The sequence below is a fragment of the Balaenoptera ricei genome, chromosome 5 (assembly GCF_028023285.1).
Source record: "Balaenoptera ricei isolate mBalRic1 chromosome 5, mBalRic1.hap2, whole genome shotgun sequence".
Classification (NCBI taxonomy): Eukaryota; Metazoa; Chordata; class Mammalia; order Artiodactyla; family Balaenopteridae; genus Balaenoptera; species Balaenoptera ricei.
The window spans coordinates 69199276-69217448 of record NC_082643.1 but is presented as its reverse complement, the minus strand read 5'-3'; the positions used below and the strand labels follow the sequence as shown (position 1 = coordinate 69217448).

At 38.0% G+C, this 18173-nt stretch overlaps 1 protein-coding gene across 1 annotated transcript in view; it reads right to left on the bottom strand.

The window, feature by feature from the left end:
• SCFD2 (sec1 family domain containing 2) overlaps positions 1-18173 on the bottom strand; it is a 393678-nt gene that overhangs the window by 343348 nt on the left and 32157 nt on the right. The window contains exon 3 of the mRNA XM_059923024.1: positions 3759-3886. Coding sequence (XP_059779007.1) covers positions 3759-3886 — 128 coding nt within the window. The remainder of the gene's footprint in view (positions 1-3758; positions 3887-18173) is intronic.

Genomic DNA, 18173 nt, shown 5'->3' with positions numbered 1-18173 from the left:
GACCACAGAGGCTTGGGAATCCCAAATACAGAAGGTGATTTGGGGGGTGAACAGAGTCAGGGAAGAGGTAATAACTAAGCTGAAAATGGAAAAACTATTTAGAATTCTGCTTAAAGAAAGAATGTGTTATCAAAAGGGAAATATTCAGCATAAAGACTAGAAAAAGACAACTTAAGTGGAAAGAATGAATTGGTACATTTCCAAGAAAGAAAGGGGGAAATCATCTACTTTGATTTGTTTGTTTTGATTTTACTCTCATCAAACAACCCTCTTATAATATAGTTTCCCACATAGATTTCCCCACAGATAGAATATAACTGCAGCACATCAATTCCAGTTTGCTTGATAATCATAATCTTCACTCTGCTCAGAGCTTTCTTTCTCCTTCAAAATTCCAGGAAATAGTTTCCCCATTTTTATGGATAAATAAATTGAAATTTGGCTAATAAGCAGCAGAACTGTGATTCACCTCCATGTGTAACTGACTTTGCACTCCATCACAATCAGGAGAGCTGGAAGTCCCAGAAAACAGAGAGAGATGTACAAGAAAGTGGCAACAATCTGGTAGTGAATATCGCAAAGAAATGAAGAAGAATGAGGGCTGAGAAAAATGCCCTTATACTTAGTAGCCCAGAGGACTTCTCAGCAAAAAAGTACCAGAAGCCAGACTACACTAGATTAATAAGCAAGAAAATAATAAAGAAACAGGCGCTGAGCATAGAATACTTTTTCAAGAAATCTGGCTGCAGAACAAAGAACAGTGTCATAAAGAGATCTGTTTCACTTTAGCCCTAATAGGCTCTTTCTGCCAGCCATTAAATATAGCCGCTCTGCAGAAAGCTATGGGAAAACTGGTGAAGATCCCCCAACCACAGTGTCAGGCCAGAGGAACAGATTCTCTGTAAATGGAGAGAATGAGATGGGCATCTTCCTCTGTGAGTGAACATTTGGGTCCAAACAAATGGGTTTCTTAGAGTCCATTTGTTTTTTACTTTCAGAATACATTTTCCATGATGAAAAGCCAGTGGGAAAAATACAATTCAGTTTACAATGTTTTAAAAAATCACTTTTCTGGAACATATATGTTTAGTTAACTGACAATTTCATAACAATCTCTTGGAAAGAAGGCATATGTTTATATGTGAAATGATAAAATGAACTGTTTTCTTTCTTTTGGCAATTCAACTTTTTTCCCCTAAGAGAATGATGTTTATTTCTCTTGGTGCTCATGATGTTTTAATATTAACTTACCTTTTGCTGAGAAATTTTATATTTAAGAGCTGAGGCTTCAATAATGGGATCCCTCCCAGTGAATTTAAATATAAGAAAAGTCTTCAATCTAGAATTAAAATATCTGTTTAATGTCTCAAAAATACCAGAAGCCTCTATCACAGTCAGAAAAATGTGTACTTCAGTAGAATTTACAGCAGGGGTTCAGAGAGCAGTGCATAGTTTAAAGGACATTTCATAGCTTTAAATGCTGCTAGAAAAAGCATTCCAGCCATCTAGGATATCAGAGCATGATTTTTCTTTTTTTAATGATAAGCAGATTTCAAATATCAATGTTTTATTATGTTTAAATTCCAGCCCTTTTCCTTACTGTTCATAGTTATGTATCTGTTGATATATGGAAATGAGACACACCAGAAATTCTGACCAGTGATATGAAGCAGAAATGCATAGCCACAGTGTGTTATCTTTTACTAAATTATAGTTGGCACACAGATAGAATAAGATTTGGGCCAATCTTTTTGGTCCTTCTTACAACAAAGTTGGCTAACAATTGTCTGATTCTTTCCTTCTTTTTTTTTTTTCCTCTCCTCACCCTCCCCCATGTCTGGAGCTTGGGGATAAATCAAACCATCTTATCTAAAATTTTTTTGGTTGACAGAAAACTCAAATATTTAAATTGAATTCCTTATGGGGCTACCCGCTTTTTTTTTTTTTTTTTCCTGGCTCTGATTATTTTTAAAAGATACAGAGCTTTAGAAATGCAAAGTGTTTTGATCTTTCAAGAGTCCTGCATTGATTGAGCAATAAAAACTGATTTATGCTCTGTGATAGCATCATAAGGTTTTATCACTGAAATGCAATATAAATTAACCTTATCACCCAGACCCTTTGCGCATTCCTACTTTTCTCTATTCGTGATGTGAATTAGTTCTTATTTCAACATACTCACAGATAAGGAAATATTTTAGGTAAACATATGTTATTAATGTGTACCTATAACTGTGAAAAGAAGAGAAAAGGAAAGAAAAAAGGAAAGGAAAGGAAGAAAGGAAGAAAGAAAGAAAGAGGGGAGCGAGGGAGGAAGGAGAGAAAGATACAAGAATTATAGTCAAATGCCAGGATGATCTCAAAGAAACAACTTTATTTCTACTTCAAAACAACATGTAGGACTCTGGCATTGGTTGTATGAAGTTAGGATAATTTTATAAATAAAAAGCATATTCTCTCACATTAGAATGTCTAGATTTGGATCCAGTCCTACTCCTTATCAGATGTATGGGCTTGGGCAACTTAATATTTCTCTATTCCAGCTTCTTTATCTGAAAAATGGGGTACTCATAGTACCCGTCTCAGAATTACAGTGAAGATTAAATAACACATGTAAAGAGTTAGAAGAAAACCTGGCACATCATACGTGCTCAATAAATGTTAGTTATTTTCACTTTTCTTATCATCCTTCATGTTCCTTAAAGCCCTCATATATAATCACCTAAGACACTGAAAGTTATGATTTTTGTTCATATTATGACCCTCTAATTTTTTTACTTCTAGGTTCATCCACATTCTTTTACTTCCAAAATTTTGTTCTTCTATTTCAACTTGACAGTTTGGTTTTTTTTGTACTCATTAGTAATCAAGAACTTGGGTGAGAAATCTCAGCAAGAAAAATTTACCCATCTAGTAAAATGTACTAATATTTATTGGATACCTAAGAGCAGATTATAAGAGAAACCTTATTTTTTAAATAGAGAAATAAACTTTTACAAGTTTCCAGAAATAAATTCTACCTATTAAAACCAGATTCAATATCCATATTTAAATATTTCCATACTAATAAAATTAGTTAATTTAAAAAGGGTAAAACCCCAGATTCCTTTTCTCAAATAAAAACATTAGTTCTCTGACTTTTTAATCCAAAGAAAAAAGCCATTTAAAATGTAAATTCCATTACAGCCCCATTTTTCTAATACTAAGGACAAAGCTCCATGTGAAAAAAAAATGAGAAATGAGAAAAATTGGGCATTTCATACTGTGGTGAAGAAGGGGTAACACTGATGTGACCAGACAATTGGCAGACCACTCTAAGGGTGAGAGGCCAGGACAGAACGTGTCCATCTCCTCAACTGATTTGTCAGCAGTCATTCATTCGTCAAGTCTAAACTAATAAGAGACCACTTCTCCACAGTAAGTGCGGAGGTGGGGGTAGGGGAGTAGGAGTGGGACAGAATGAAGGGGAGGAAGTTCAGACCAATTTTGAGAGTTCTAGATCAAATAACTAACAGCATGATGCCTTGTAAGCAAGGACTCTGCTGGACTTCCCAAAGCTGAGTCTAAGAAAAGAGCTCACGGTTGAGCCCCGAGGGCATGTGTACAAATTCCTTCCCTACTCTTTCATCAGTTTGCAAATGTCTTCAATACTTTTACCTAGATGCCATGCTGGCTAGGTTGGCCCACAGATCAGAGCAGACTTAAATGAACTTCCTCAGAGCCGGCAGTCACCGCCTGTGGGTAAGTGGATAACTTACCCATACTCATCTTGATTGGCAGGTTTTCTCTGCTTGCTGCTTCCACTAGATGTCTCCGGACTTCCATCACTGCCTCTTTGTGCTTGGTGTTCAATAATGCTTCCCACAGGGCTCTGGCTGCTGGGTCACTGCAATAAAACCACAGAAAGAGCTTTAGGGTAAATTTCTACTGGATAATGGAAAGGGCGGCCAGCAAAATAATTTCTTAAGCATCTTTTTTGAGTACTACTGTAGTCCTTCCCACTGACAGTTCTAAGTATTAGGATGAAATAAAGAACATCTAACCCATTCTAATCAGCACAAAATATTGAGAAATTAAGGAAACAATAAAATCAAGCCACCCAAAAGGGGGGGGGCATACTGTGCTATGAGAAGTATGGGAAAACTGTACGACATTTTTTTTTGAGAATTTGCACTTAAAAGTATTTCAGAGTATAACTGAACATTGCTAGAGTAACATATAAATGTTATGTAAAGCAAAATTAAACACATGTCCAAAAATGATGTATCAGTGATTACAAGCATATAAATTTCAGGTAATATACTTGTCTGAGAAACAGAAGACAATCAGCAATGAGAATTCCTATTCAAAAATTACTCAATAGAATTCCTAACAAGTAGATTTCCTAGTGAATGACAATCAGGAATTAGGCTATGAAACGATGGCCTTAAGTAGCCCACTTTGGGCCTTGGGTTGGAAGGACGGCACTGACAAAGCCCTTACAATTAACCGTTGATAAGAGCCCAAAGCAGGGCATTATGCAGGGTCTCATCTGGGCTCACTTCTCCAACAGCCCTCTGTCTCACCCAACGTGCCACATCCCCATTATAAATGAGTACAGTGTTCTTTCCGGAAGACCTCTGCACGTAGCCAAGTATACACATTTGTAGTAATGTTTTAAAAACTGAGTACAGGGGGCTTCTGGTGGCGCAGTGGTTCCGAATCCGCCTGCCAACGCAGGGGACACGGGTTTGAGCCCTGGCCAGGGAGGATCCCACATGCCGCGGAGCAACTAGGCCCATGAGCCACAACTACTGAGCCTGCGCGTCTGGAGCCTGTGCTCCGCAACAAGAGAGGCCACAATAGTGAGAGGCCCGTGCACCGCGATGAAGAGTGGCCCCCGCTTGCCGCAACTAGAGAAAGCCCTCGCACAGAAACGAAGACCCAACACAGCCATAAATAAATAAATAAATAAACCCAAAGTTTAAAAAAAAAAAAAAAAGAAACAAAGATGACTTCTTTCCCTTTCTAAGGACATTTTCCTCCACTTAAAGCTCCAGAAACACCTCCTACTATCCAGTTAGCAATAGTTTGAAAATTAATACATTTTTTAAAGTTTTATCTTAAAAGTTGTATCTAATAAGATATTTAGTTCTAAAATTATACCTAATAAGGTTTATCTTTCACGTTTGAATTTGATTTGGAATGATGGAATAATGTATTTCACACTGAGTTTAATGTCTGACACATAATAAAAACAACTACTATTTAATGAAAGGTTATTATCATCTATTTTTTCTGCGTGAACTAACATCACTGCTCAACATATTCCACTTGTTTTGATCTGACCAAAACTGTCATCATTAATATTAAAATTAATATTCTAAGTTTAATTTTTTTTAATTTATTTATTATTTATTTATTTTTATAAATAATAAAAGGCCTCTCTTGTTGCGGAGCACAGGCCCCAGACGCACAGGCTCAGTAGTTGTGGCTCACGGGCCTAGTTGCTCCGCGGCATGTGGGATCTTCCCAGACCAGGGCTCGAACCCATGTCCCCTGCATTGGCAGGCAAATTCTCAACCACTGCACCACCAGGGAAGCCCCTCTAAGTTTAATTTAAATGAGCAGGTAACTGCATGCCAAGCCCTATTCTCCGTGGTTGGAATATAGAACAAAACAGGGCAAAAGCTTCCAATGATTTATTGTCTGAAAGAAGAGGCAGACATGTAAGCAAAGTTGCTCCACGCTAAGGTGGAAGGGGAGGGGCAGTAGAAGTAAGTGTAAAGGAGACGGTGGGAGCTGCTCTAGGAGGGCCCTGCCTTTCTTGCCAAGGCTTGTTGACTTCAGTCTGTAAGTGATGAGTAGGCAAGGAACATGAGATTGATTTCACTTTCTGAGAAGGGTAGCATAGTTCAGCAGTCACGAGCAAAGTCTTCATCATCACTCAAAACTAGGTCTATACTTATAAGTGGAATCTAAAAAATAATACAAATGAGTCTATTTACAAAACAGAAACAGACTCACCAACATAGAAAACAAACTTACGGTTACCAAAGGGGAAAGGGAAGAGGGGGAGAGATAAAATAGGACTATGGGATTAACAGATACACACCACTATATATAAAATAGATAAGCAACAAGGATTTACGTATAGCACAGGGAACAACATTCAACAAATTGTAATAATTTATAATGGAAAATAATCTGAAAAATATATATATATATATATAACTGAATTACTTTGCTGTACATCTGAAACTAACACAATATTGTAAATCAACTATACTGCGATAAGAAAAAAAAATTCTTTTTAAAGCTAGGTCTATTTGCTATGGGGCTTTGGGAGAGTTACTTAATTTCTCTAAAGCTCTGAAGGCAATGGAGAACCACTGAGGAATTTTGAGCAGGGGAGGTACACTCCTCCCAGTTTCCCAAATTTATGGTCTACAATCATTCCCTACTTTTATTCTCCAAAGCACCCCAAGCCACAGGGATTTCTTCTATGCTCTCAACTCTACATACAGAACCTCTAGAGTAGAACTTTACTGCCGCCCTCTTTTCCATGAGAATAATACAGTGTCTCCAAGATCACAGTAGGTCAGCTAATGCTGTGGTTGCCCCATCAGACCACTGTAATGGTTAAAATATGGGCTCTGGGGTCAGATAAATCTGAGTTCAAATCCCACCGTTCTCCCTTCACCCACAGCAGCTCCATGGCCCCTTTGAGCCTCCGCAGGCACTCCAAGCACAGGGACCTCTTTCCCTCCTTTGCCAGGAATGCTCTTCCTGCCAACATCCCTCTCTCTCTTCAGGTGTCTGCTGAGATGTCACCCTCACCACCCGTGTAAGAGTGACGACAGCCCACCCCAGCAACTTATTCCAGCACACCTTTCCCCCTCACACGGTTTTACTGTCCTGCATAATTCGTATTACCATCTGATTCATTCTGTTTCCATGTTTCTCTGTCTCTTGTCTAGCTCCCTTATGGAAGGTAAAGTCCTTCTATGAAAGCAGAGATTTTTTTATACTCATTGCTAATTCCCCACTACCTAGAATAGTGCCAGGCCCATCATAGGTACACTCAACAAATACTGAATGAACAAACAATGCTTGCTAGTTGCATAACCCCATGCATGTAACTAATCCTCTCTTTTCCTCTGTTTTCTCATCTGTGAGATGGAAGTAACACAGTGACTACCTCACAGGGTGGTTGAAGGTTAAATAAGATAATGCACATAAAGCACTCTCCTGATTCACAGTAAATGTAAGGAGTTGTGTGGTGCTGGTGGTTGTTACTATTATTACTATTGCTGTGAAAGATACTGTCTTAAAATTCAATATGCTCAAGGGTTTGTAATATATTAAATGAATCCACTTAATTATATTGAGTATGTTTTTCATACAATCTCGATTTGTTCATGTATACTGAAGTCACCTGGGGCTTGTACTCTCAGGTTCTTTTCTATTAAAACATTAAGAAGAAACATATAGTTTACATGGTCTCTGACACCAATGTGGAGCCCGGTCATGAAAATTGCTTAGTCGATATAAACAATTCTGACTGTCTAGATACGACAGTTGCTAATGTCTACTTTCTCTCCAAAACAGTTTTCTGAACATATACCCCCGCATTACACATGGTCATTTAAAGTTTACCAAGCTAACATTCATGGACTAACTCTGGTTCTCTGAATAATCAGCACTGAAGAAGATCAAAGTCATACTTACCGGCAGCTCTGCTGTGTCCTGCGCCCACTTCTTCACTAAGTCATTCTTACTGCTGCTTGGTGGCTTACACATGTACTCCTATATCTGCATCTGAGTTGAGTGCAGGAGTTAATCACTGCCTTTCTCTAATATCCTCATAAAAGTTGATCCAATAAACATTTCACACTACTGAAGTTTCACATGAAATCATGTGAAACTTGGACACATGAGGTCCAATTTTATAAGTCAGGGAAAGTTCATTGAAATTCACACTATAATTACGACAGTATATTTTATATAATTCTCTATCCTCTCCAAACTAGTTTCCTAATGAGGGAATAAGCAATACACAGAGGACTATCACAAAAGGGTCAGTGTAGTGCACTAGTGGTAGCAGCACTGTAGACTGGTAGAAGCATGGGTTCTGGAACCCAACCACGAAGGGTTCTGGCTCTCCCACTTGCTGGCTCTCTGACCCTGGCAGAGTTAATTAACCTCTCTATACATGTTTCTTCCTCTGTTGTCAGGGGACGGTAATAGTACTTATTCAGTGGGTTGTTATGAGAAATGAATATGCTAGTATAACTAAAGACCTAGGACAATGCCTGGCACATAATAAGTGCCCAATAAACACAGCAGCAGCAGCAGCAGTAGTAGTAATAAAAAGATCCATGGTCAACAGACAGCAGAAAGTAACACAACATTGTAAAGCAACTATACCCCAATAAAAAAAATTTTAAATAAAATAAATCACTAAGATTTCTAGGAAAAAATAACAAACAGACACAGAGAACAGACTTGTGGTTCCCAAGGGGGAGGGGGATGGGGAAGGGATGGACTGGGAGTTTGGGATTAGCAGATGCAAACTGTTATATATAATGGATAAACAACACTGTATAGCACAGTCCTACTGTGTAGCACAGGGAACTATACTCAATATCCTATAATAAACCATAATGAAAAAGAATGTATATATAGATATATAACTGAGTCCCTTTGCTATACAGCAGAAATTAACAACATTGTAAATCAACTATACTTCAATTAAATTTTTTAAAAAATCAGTGGTCAGGATCTTTTCATAAGATATATAGAAGGAAGCCTGTTTTAGAAGTACATTAGTCTCTTCCACATACTTACATACACATATGGATAACCACTGTCAGTAGGTTCATTTTCTAATATGAAAAGGTCAACAATATATAATGCAGAATTCATAATGAAACATAGTAAGTCCGACTCAAGCAATTGCCCTACATAAGACAGTTTGATGTGAAGAATTCTGATTTTCAGGAATAAAATAAGAAACTTTACTACAGATTACTTAGAGAATCAAAGCTACAGGGAGTTAGAGTTTTTTGTACAAAGATTTTTAAGCAATGACTTTGGTGCCAGCTTCTTACCTCATCAATTTAATATCGAAATTCCGTAAACTGCACACTACAAGACATTTTAAAACTACAATTGTTACTTTTATGAGGAGTTCAGGTTCTATAAATATTTCCAGACTGACTTATAAAGTGGATGTACAACTTTTGGGGTAGAATTGAACAACAGAAGTAACGTTAATCATCTTTACATCTTCAGCAGGATGCTACCTAACCCAACACAAACAGATGTAAATCTATTTCTAGTTTTTGAAGGCATCTAAAAAAAATTTTATAATATGCCTGAGAAAAACACTACAGCTTCAAACAAATCAAATTGCTATTAGATACTATTTATACCTAATCTAAACTCTGTGCTCTACTGTAAACCTACTTCATCTTGCTTAGTCTTTTAGTCTTTTCTCTTAAATTCAGGAACAGCTGGACAACATCTTTTTAATAATTCGGCCCACCCAAAAACAATTTCTTTTTTTCATGGCTTACTTAAGGAAGAGTTTTCAAAGGTAAATAAAATATAATATTAAAAAATACTGTTAAATACCATCACTACATTCCATTTTAGAAGCATTTCAGAATTAACAAAACAAGTTCTTAGGTCTCACGTGATCCTCACCTCATGAGCTAAGCCAGTACCACTGCCCCAATTTAAAGAGCCTCAGGGGGACTTCCCTGGTGGCGAAGTGGTTAAGAATCTGCCTGCCAATGCAGGGGACGTGGGTTCGAGCCCTGGTCCGGGAAGATCTCACATGCAGCAGAGCAACTAAGCCCGTGAGCCACAACTACTGAGCCTGCGCTCTAGAGCCCGCGAGCCACAACTACTAAGCCCACGTGCCACAATTACTGAAGCCCGCTCTGCAACAAAAGAAGCTATTGCAATGAGAAGCCTGCATACCGCAACGAAGAGTATCTCCCGCTCGCCACAAATAGAGAAAGCCTGCACACAGCAACGAAGACCCAATGCAGCCAAATAAATATATAAATAAATAAATAAATAAAATAAGGAGCCTCAGAGAAGCCAACTGACTTATGTAACTACACTCAACCTATAAATGACAAAACCAGGACTCATTCCCAAATAACTGGCTCTGAGACAGTAATCTTTCTACTATACCATGCCATGTTTGTATTATGCAAGTCATCAGGGAGAATCCATTATTTATAATATCAGCTATTGTAAGCTTTTCATGTTGGCTTTCTTTCCCAATTTTCAATACATCCTCTATTCTCCCTTTAAAGTCACATGTTGGCCCATGACTGATAGAATGGGACAGAGTGAAGAGTAAAGTAGATTCACATTAACTCATAAGCAGGTCAAGCTTGCTCTCGAGATTTTACACATTTTTTGTTTTAAACAATATCATACTACTCTCCTTGTGGGTCACCATTAGCCATTGACAGTCACTTGTGACACAAGGCCAATCATGTCCCACTTTTAGTCAACTTTCTTCTTTAAATGTTTCTAAGAAGACTTCGCTGAATTTTAAATCATTCTCCATATATATCATTTATATAACTGAACTGACAAAAAACTAAAGTCTAAATTGTCCTGAGGTATTATTAGCTCTTATTTGATGTTCATTATCTCCTTGGGAAAGAAAGAAGGAGAAATAGCCACTAGCTACTCTACCACTGATAAAACTGAGACAAAATGAAGCCACTTGCCTAACATAGCCTATTGTTAACAATAAAGGAAGGAAGATTTAGAGATAGGAACTAACACTCAAAGTGCCAGGGGCTGTTTCTGTGACCTTGGGTAATTCAGTTTACTTTCTGGGGCTTTACATCTCCTTATAAATATTATTAATGATATTATTTTTATTTATTGAGAACTCACTATGTCATAGGCAATATGACTATATTATCTCATTGATCAATAACCCTCCAGGATAAGAATCATTGCCCCATTCAAAGGTGAGAAAGCTGAGTCTTAAAGAGATAAAATAATTTACCCAAATCACATAGCCAGTAGATAAGGATTTGAACCCAGGTCCCTGTGAACTCCAAAATCCAACTATTAACCATGATTCTACACTATTCTGTAAACAAAGGCTCAAACTAGAATGCTAACAACTCCTGAGATTCCTTGGGTCCTTAACAAGCTATATTCATATGGTTTCCCTTATGCATGGTACTCCAAGTTCACGTGTATGAATATGATTAATTTTGTAACACTCAGTGAAAGATAGGGGAATATCCTATGCTGTTACTTCTTTTATTACAACCCTTTTTCTTTTTCACAAGTCCAGTGGTAGTAAGAAAGAGAGTTAACAAAAGAATAATCCCAACAGCTTACGGAATATTTTAAACAATTTTCTACCCTTTTCTCTGTTTTTAAAGTTAAGTTTTCCAACGAGATAAACTTTATTTCACTGTAGCTACTGGAATACAACTTTGTTTCAATAGATCCCTTGAAAGATATAATATAAAAGTAGAATATTCATCCTATGAAAAAAATCCATTTTATTACTATGAAATGTGGTTAGTTTCTATATTGTCAGTAACTACATAAGATGTCAAATACATACTGAATTTATGTCCTTTTTTAATAAACTGATTATCTTATATCCTTAAAAGTCAAACTATTATGACAAATTGTCATGTTTGAAGAAGACTACAGGCCAGCAATATACACATAATAATAACCTGCTAGAATTAGCTTTGTTAAATCTCAGAAGACTTCTGCACAGGAAGATATGGTCCTTTCAGTTAATTCCTGACTTTTCATTCACCAGAATTACTCAACTATGAATGAAATCTTAGAAGCTGTCTTGGTTTGGTATGTATGAAATGTCAGATGCAGTCTGCTAGAAACTAACAGGAAATATTCATCATCAAATAAAATATAAAAAAGACAGTATTAATTTTTTAAAGGTGGCTAAATGTTGAATCATGGTGCTACTTCAATCAAATGGAAGGCATGCAATTAAGAGACTGAGGGTAAAATGTGAAGACACACCATTATCTTATGACTAAACTCAGAGAAATGGTTTCTCCATGGCATGCACAGGAAGCTAAGCTTACTCACACAATTTGCAATAACAGTCACAGTATACCAACAGAAATACAGTGATACAACAACAACAAAAACAACCAAATAACCATTTTCAACTAATTTTAAACAGAGAGCCGTCTGAGTCATAGTTTTTCACAGCAGGTTATAAAGGCTTCCATCAGTGGTGAGCTTAATGAGCTGTGAAGGCAGGTTTGTTAATTAAATTATTCACAGAGGTTTCAACAGTCATCTCTCCTCTTGACTACTTTTTAAAACAATTACCTCATAGTAAACAAAATTATCCGTTAGCCTTCATCTCAACAGAAAACAGCTAAACACAGAGGATACTGAAGTAGACCCTTGGCACTGGAAAGCAGTTCTTTGTTGATTCTTTCTCCCACAACATGAGCACTGTGCCCTGTCCTCTCGGAGCTGGCAATCCGGCAGGGAGGCTGGATGCCGCCACAGCTGTGAGCAGCCTCCAGTGCCCTGTCCTCTCGGAGCTGGCAATCCGGCAGGGAGGCTGGATGCCGCCACAGCTGTGAGCAGCCTCCAGTGCCCTGTCCTCTCGGAGCTGGCAATCCGGCAGGGAGGCTGGATGCCGCCACAGCTGTGAGCAGCCTCCAGTGCCCTGTCCTCTCGGAGCTGGCAATCCGGCAGGGAGGCTGGATGCCGCCACAGCTGTGAGCAGCCTCCAGTGCCCTGTCCTCTCGGAGCTAGCAATCCGGCAGGGAGGCTGGAACTGAGCATGTGCCTGGAGACCGGGTGACAAAAGCAGAGAAAGGAAGCCCAGGGAGAGAGCAGAACACCGAACCTGGTCTGGGTGTGAGAGTGGAGGTCAGAGGGTAGCTGAGGATGTGACAGTGAGGCCTGAAAAATGAGCAGGAATTAGCCAGTTAAAGAATGGAGTAAGATCAGTCTAGGTAAGAGTAGCATCATGGGCAGGGGTTCTGAGAAGAGAACTTGAGACCTTTTCAAGGAAATGAAAAAAAGTATGAATGGAACATGAACATCTAGACTGACACTGCCCTCAGCATACGTCAAATTATCCAAGGCCTGGTAACCCACATTAGGGATGGTAAACATTTTTTCAAGGGCAACTGAAGGGTCTTCAGCAACAGACTGACCTAATCAGATTTGCATTATTAAAAAATCACTCTGGCCCCATTTTAGAGAATGGATCTAAGGACTGGGCAAGAGGCTATTGCACAGTGAAGGCAAGAATTGATGGCTTGGACTAGGGTGAATTCCTAAAGCTATCACATCATATCATTCCCCTGCTCAAAACCCTTCCATGTTTCCTACTACTATTACACTGAAATCTAAGTTCCTTATTTTGGCCACCAAGCCTATATACTTTGGTGCATTTCTATATCTACATCTTCATCTCTCAGCTTCTCACCTTCTCAGCTTCATCCATTAGGCCTCAGCCTCACTGGCCAGATTTCAGCCCCTTGAATGGGTCATAGTAGGTTCCCACCTCAGGGCCTTTTTATTGGCTATTCCCTTTGCCTAGAACCGTCTTCCTCTAGATGTTCATTGATTAGGTCTCATTCATTTAACAAATATTTATTGAGCACCTACCAATGTCAGTTCTATTGTCAGAACAGCTCAAGGCTTCCCTCCTTGACCACTCTGACTAACGTGGCACTTCCTATTCCAAATCCCACTTGCCCTGTTTTAAACATTCGTCACTAGCTCAAATTAGGTATTGTTAAATAGAATTTATTTTAATGAACTGGGAGGAAATTGGTCGCAGGGCATTAAGGACAGAAATATTCTGGCTTTATCAGAATGTCAGCATCCTGTGCCTATGGGTGGCAGTGCACTCGGACCATCAACGCCCCATGGGCCATGGGCTGTGCCAGTCACTGAAGGTGTAACAGTGCACAAGGGTGAACAAGTCAGGCACAAACCTTCTCTCAGAAAGCCTCCAAAGTCCAGCTGGGGAGAATAGACACTAAACCACTAGTTATAAGCTAATGCACTAAGAGCTGTTATAGGAAATAAAAGATGAGGAGAGGAAAAGAGTAACACGTGGGATGGCCAAAAGGTGGAAAAGCAGGACATTGAGGACCTAAAGAAGTTCAGTGTAGCTGCAGCCAAGAATGTGAGCACATAGGAGGGAAGGGGAGGAGGTGGCAGGAAAAGATGGGGAAGGTAAAGGCTGAAAAAATAAGCAAGGTGCAGATCTAAGAAAGCTTTCTAAAACGAGTTAAAGTTTTACTCTTTACTCAAAGGGCAACGGAAAGCCACCAAAGGATTTTACCAGGACAGGGTTAGAATCAGATTTACTATTACTTGCAGTTAAATGTATGTATAAATAGCCAGTCTTACAAAAATAAGACGGACAAGATGGACATTAAAACTATAATCCTTTCAAAGTATGCAGATAAAATTTAATTTTTAAATATAATCCATTTATTTCTTCCTATTGAAGTTTCTTCTGTTGGGTTTTGTTCATTTTTTTTCAACAAATATGAGTGCTTACTTTGCACCAGGCCCTATTCTTGGGACTGGGGATACATTAGTGAACAAAACAGACATAAAACCACTCCCCTCAAGTAATTCATGTTCTGAAGTTTATTTTCCAAACACAGCACATGAAGATCATAAAATAAAAGGAATTCAAATCAAAGGTTCCTTAGAAATCATCCACTGTACTTTCTCTTTTACAGAAAAGAAAACTGTGACAGTGAGAAATTAAGTACCTTGTTCAAGGTCACAAAGTTTTGGTGGAAAAGCCACTATACTACAATAATGAGTAGAAAACAAAAATTGCACAGAAGCTGTTCTAGGACCCCCAAAAACCCACATCAACACAATCGGCCTTTCTGGTTCAACTGAAAGGAAGAGATTGTTTTAAGGAGGTATTGTAGCCACTGTCCCATTTGTTAAAGAATGTTCCCATAACTATCAAATACATTGCTGAAAAAGATAAGATCCCTTCAAAATGTTAAATTCAATATTGCTTTGAAGTACATTTCAGGGAAGGAGCAGAGTAGAATGGAAAAAGCAGGAACCCTGATGCAGCTCCAATATATGATCAAGTCACTTATATCTACTCCCCAAGTCTCATCGATCCTATATATCTCTTAGGAAAGTGATTTTCATTATTTGCTCAGGATATTCACTTAAGAATAAAGTACCATGCAAATTTACCTTGTACTGTTCTACCTGAGGAAAGAGCTGGCATTTTATTTATTTATTTGTTTATTTGTTTGTTTATGGCTGCGCTGGGTCTTCGTTGCTGCACACAGGCTTTCTCTAGTTGTGGCGAGCAGGGGCTACTCTTTGTTGCAGTGCACGGGCTTCTCATTGTGGTGGCTTCTCCTGTTGCAGAGTGCAGGCTCTAGGCGCGTGGGCTCAGTAGCTGTGGCTTGCGGGCTCTAGAGCACAGGCTCAGTAGTTGTGGAGCACAGGCTTAGTTGCTCCACAGCATGTGGGATCTTCCCGGACCAGGGCTCGAACCCGTGTCCCCTGCATTCGCAGGCGGATTCTTAACCACTGCGCCAACAGGGAAGTTCCTGTCATTTTAAAAGCATGAATAAATGTATTATCTGTTATCAACTTTCAATTAGCATAATAATCTTGTGAACTACATACTTTTAGTTTGGTATTCAAAAATTTTAAATGTCCTAAAAAATGTGTGTGCCTTCTCTATCAAGCTATAGCTAATAGAAATCTACTGGTGTGACTGGTTTCACATCATAAATGCACTAGAATGACTTTACACTGCAGAGATCATAACCATGTGTTAAGAAACTAAACACAGTGCAGGATAAAATACTGTTTAAATCCAGGATAAACAATTGCACACAAGCTTTATAATGTTCATAGTAATAAAGGAACAATCTCCACATGATATACAATCAAAGTTTCCTCTCTTTCCAAAGAATACTCATCATTTCTTCCTTCAATATGATGCCTTCACTCAGCACAGCAATAGGCCTACAAAACCTCTTAAAAAATGCACAGGAACATAACACATAAACTATTTGACAATCATATAAAATAATATGGGAAACTGAACTTCATCTCAGTACAGATAAACATATTTTATTCCTACTCTCTACCAGTTCATTAGTGATAATAACCATAATCGATACGAACTTATTCATAATTTCCTCATACCAAACAATAAAATAAAGACTGTTTTACACATGGATTCCTAATGCATAAACAGATTAACTCAATATGAAGACTTTAAATTACTAACACAATTAGATTACTTAAAAAACCAAATACACATGCCTTCCATGAACATTTTTCTGACTCTGAAGGCTATATTTTGAGTTCCATGACCCATTCCGAAGGCCAGCGCTTGCTCCACTGGGGAACTCTACTCTAGGCTGGATTACATCTGTGTGTTTTGGCTTGAACTCAAGACTTGGAAAGTTGCGGATTAGTTCACGTGTAAAGAAACTCTAAGATAAAGAGTTAGTGACAGTTTTATAGAGGCTCTTAGAAACAAACTCAATCTGTTCACTTTACCCTTTGTATCACTCCACTCCATGAGGAAGGATAATTTCAAAATCAGCACACCCTATTATTCTATTATCATACAGTGATTCCAGAATCTATTACTCTATTCACCCCGGGCGACACCACTGTACCTTACACATATAAGTGTGAGGTTTCAAAGACACTAAGTCGAGAAAACTTGATTTGTTGAAATTATTATAGTCTTGTTGGTTCAGGTGGAATATGAATTTATGTTGCTCCTATTATTTACCATCTTAACTCCCACATATTTTGTTAAGGCATTTTGTACCATGTCCCTTGGCACCTTAGAAATACAAAACCTTGCTAAAGTGTTAATAAGGATGTAAATCTGAGGAGAGAAGAATATATAATAGTTCTTTCTATAAGGGTGGTTTAGGGGTCACCATCTGTTTAGGGGCTAGAAAAGAGAAACTATTTTGAAGTTGCATTTGCACAGCAAGCATACTATGTTTGCTTATAATGAGGATGAGGTAGAGTTTCTCATAAAGCTAAATTATTTGAATTAAAGTGTTTTCAGTACTGTAAGATAAATAATCTTCTGTGTGTGTGTTGTATGGAAAAACTAGAGGACTTCACATGACTAATAAAAGTATGGAGCTTTATGTTGTTGAATTTCTCTGCTCCTTGAAATCCAAAAATCTGAGAACCACTTCACAAAGATCCATTCCTAAGGAACAGAGTAAAAAGGAATCTTCAGGTTTTCTTCTAGATTTTTGTAGCCAAAATTACACTGTTAGTAAAAGAGATAGGAATTCAGAGTAAAAACTCAAAATGAAGGGATTATAAGGACACAAGTCTGAAACATCCCCGATTAAAAACACCCATCACGGAAATAATTCAGCCAAGAAATACTAATAAATGCTAAAGCGGTGGGTTAAAGTTTGATGAGGAAAAGGATATTTACATAATCTCAAAATGTCTCCTTTAATCAAGTGATCAAAGTTATCACTATGAATGGTCAAAGTTAAATTGTGTGCCACCTGACAGAATGCAATGAAAAGAACCCAGCATCTCTTGCATGCTATGGCCAAAAATGCATAATCTGAATCTAATTATGAGGAAACATGAGACAAACCTAAACTGAGGGACATTCTACAAAATAACTGGCCTGTACTCTTCAAAAGTGTCAAGGTCGTGAACATCAAGGAAAGACTTATGAACTGTTATGAAGGACACTAAGGAGACGTGACAACTAAATGCATTGTGTGATTCTGACCAATATCCTTTTGCTTTGATAAAGGATATTACTGAGATAAGTGGCAAAATTTGTGGGTTAGATGGTAGTAGTACAACAGTGTTAATTTCATGATTGAGATTACAGTGGAGAATATCCCTTTGAGAGAAATACACACTAAAGTATTTGACAGTGATGGGCACAGGCAAATTATTCTCGAATGGTTCAAGGGGGAAAATGAGTAGTTTCTTGTACTATTCTTGCCACTCTTTTGTACGTTAAAAAAAATTTGCAAAAAAAATTTTAAGGCATCAATCAATTCAAAGAAAAATATCAAGTAGCTTTGAAAGGTCAGTATATGAATAAGGTACTCTTCAATTAACAAAGTTTGGAAACACTGTTCTAAATAAACGCAAGGAAAAAA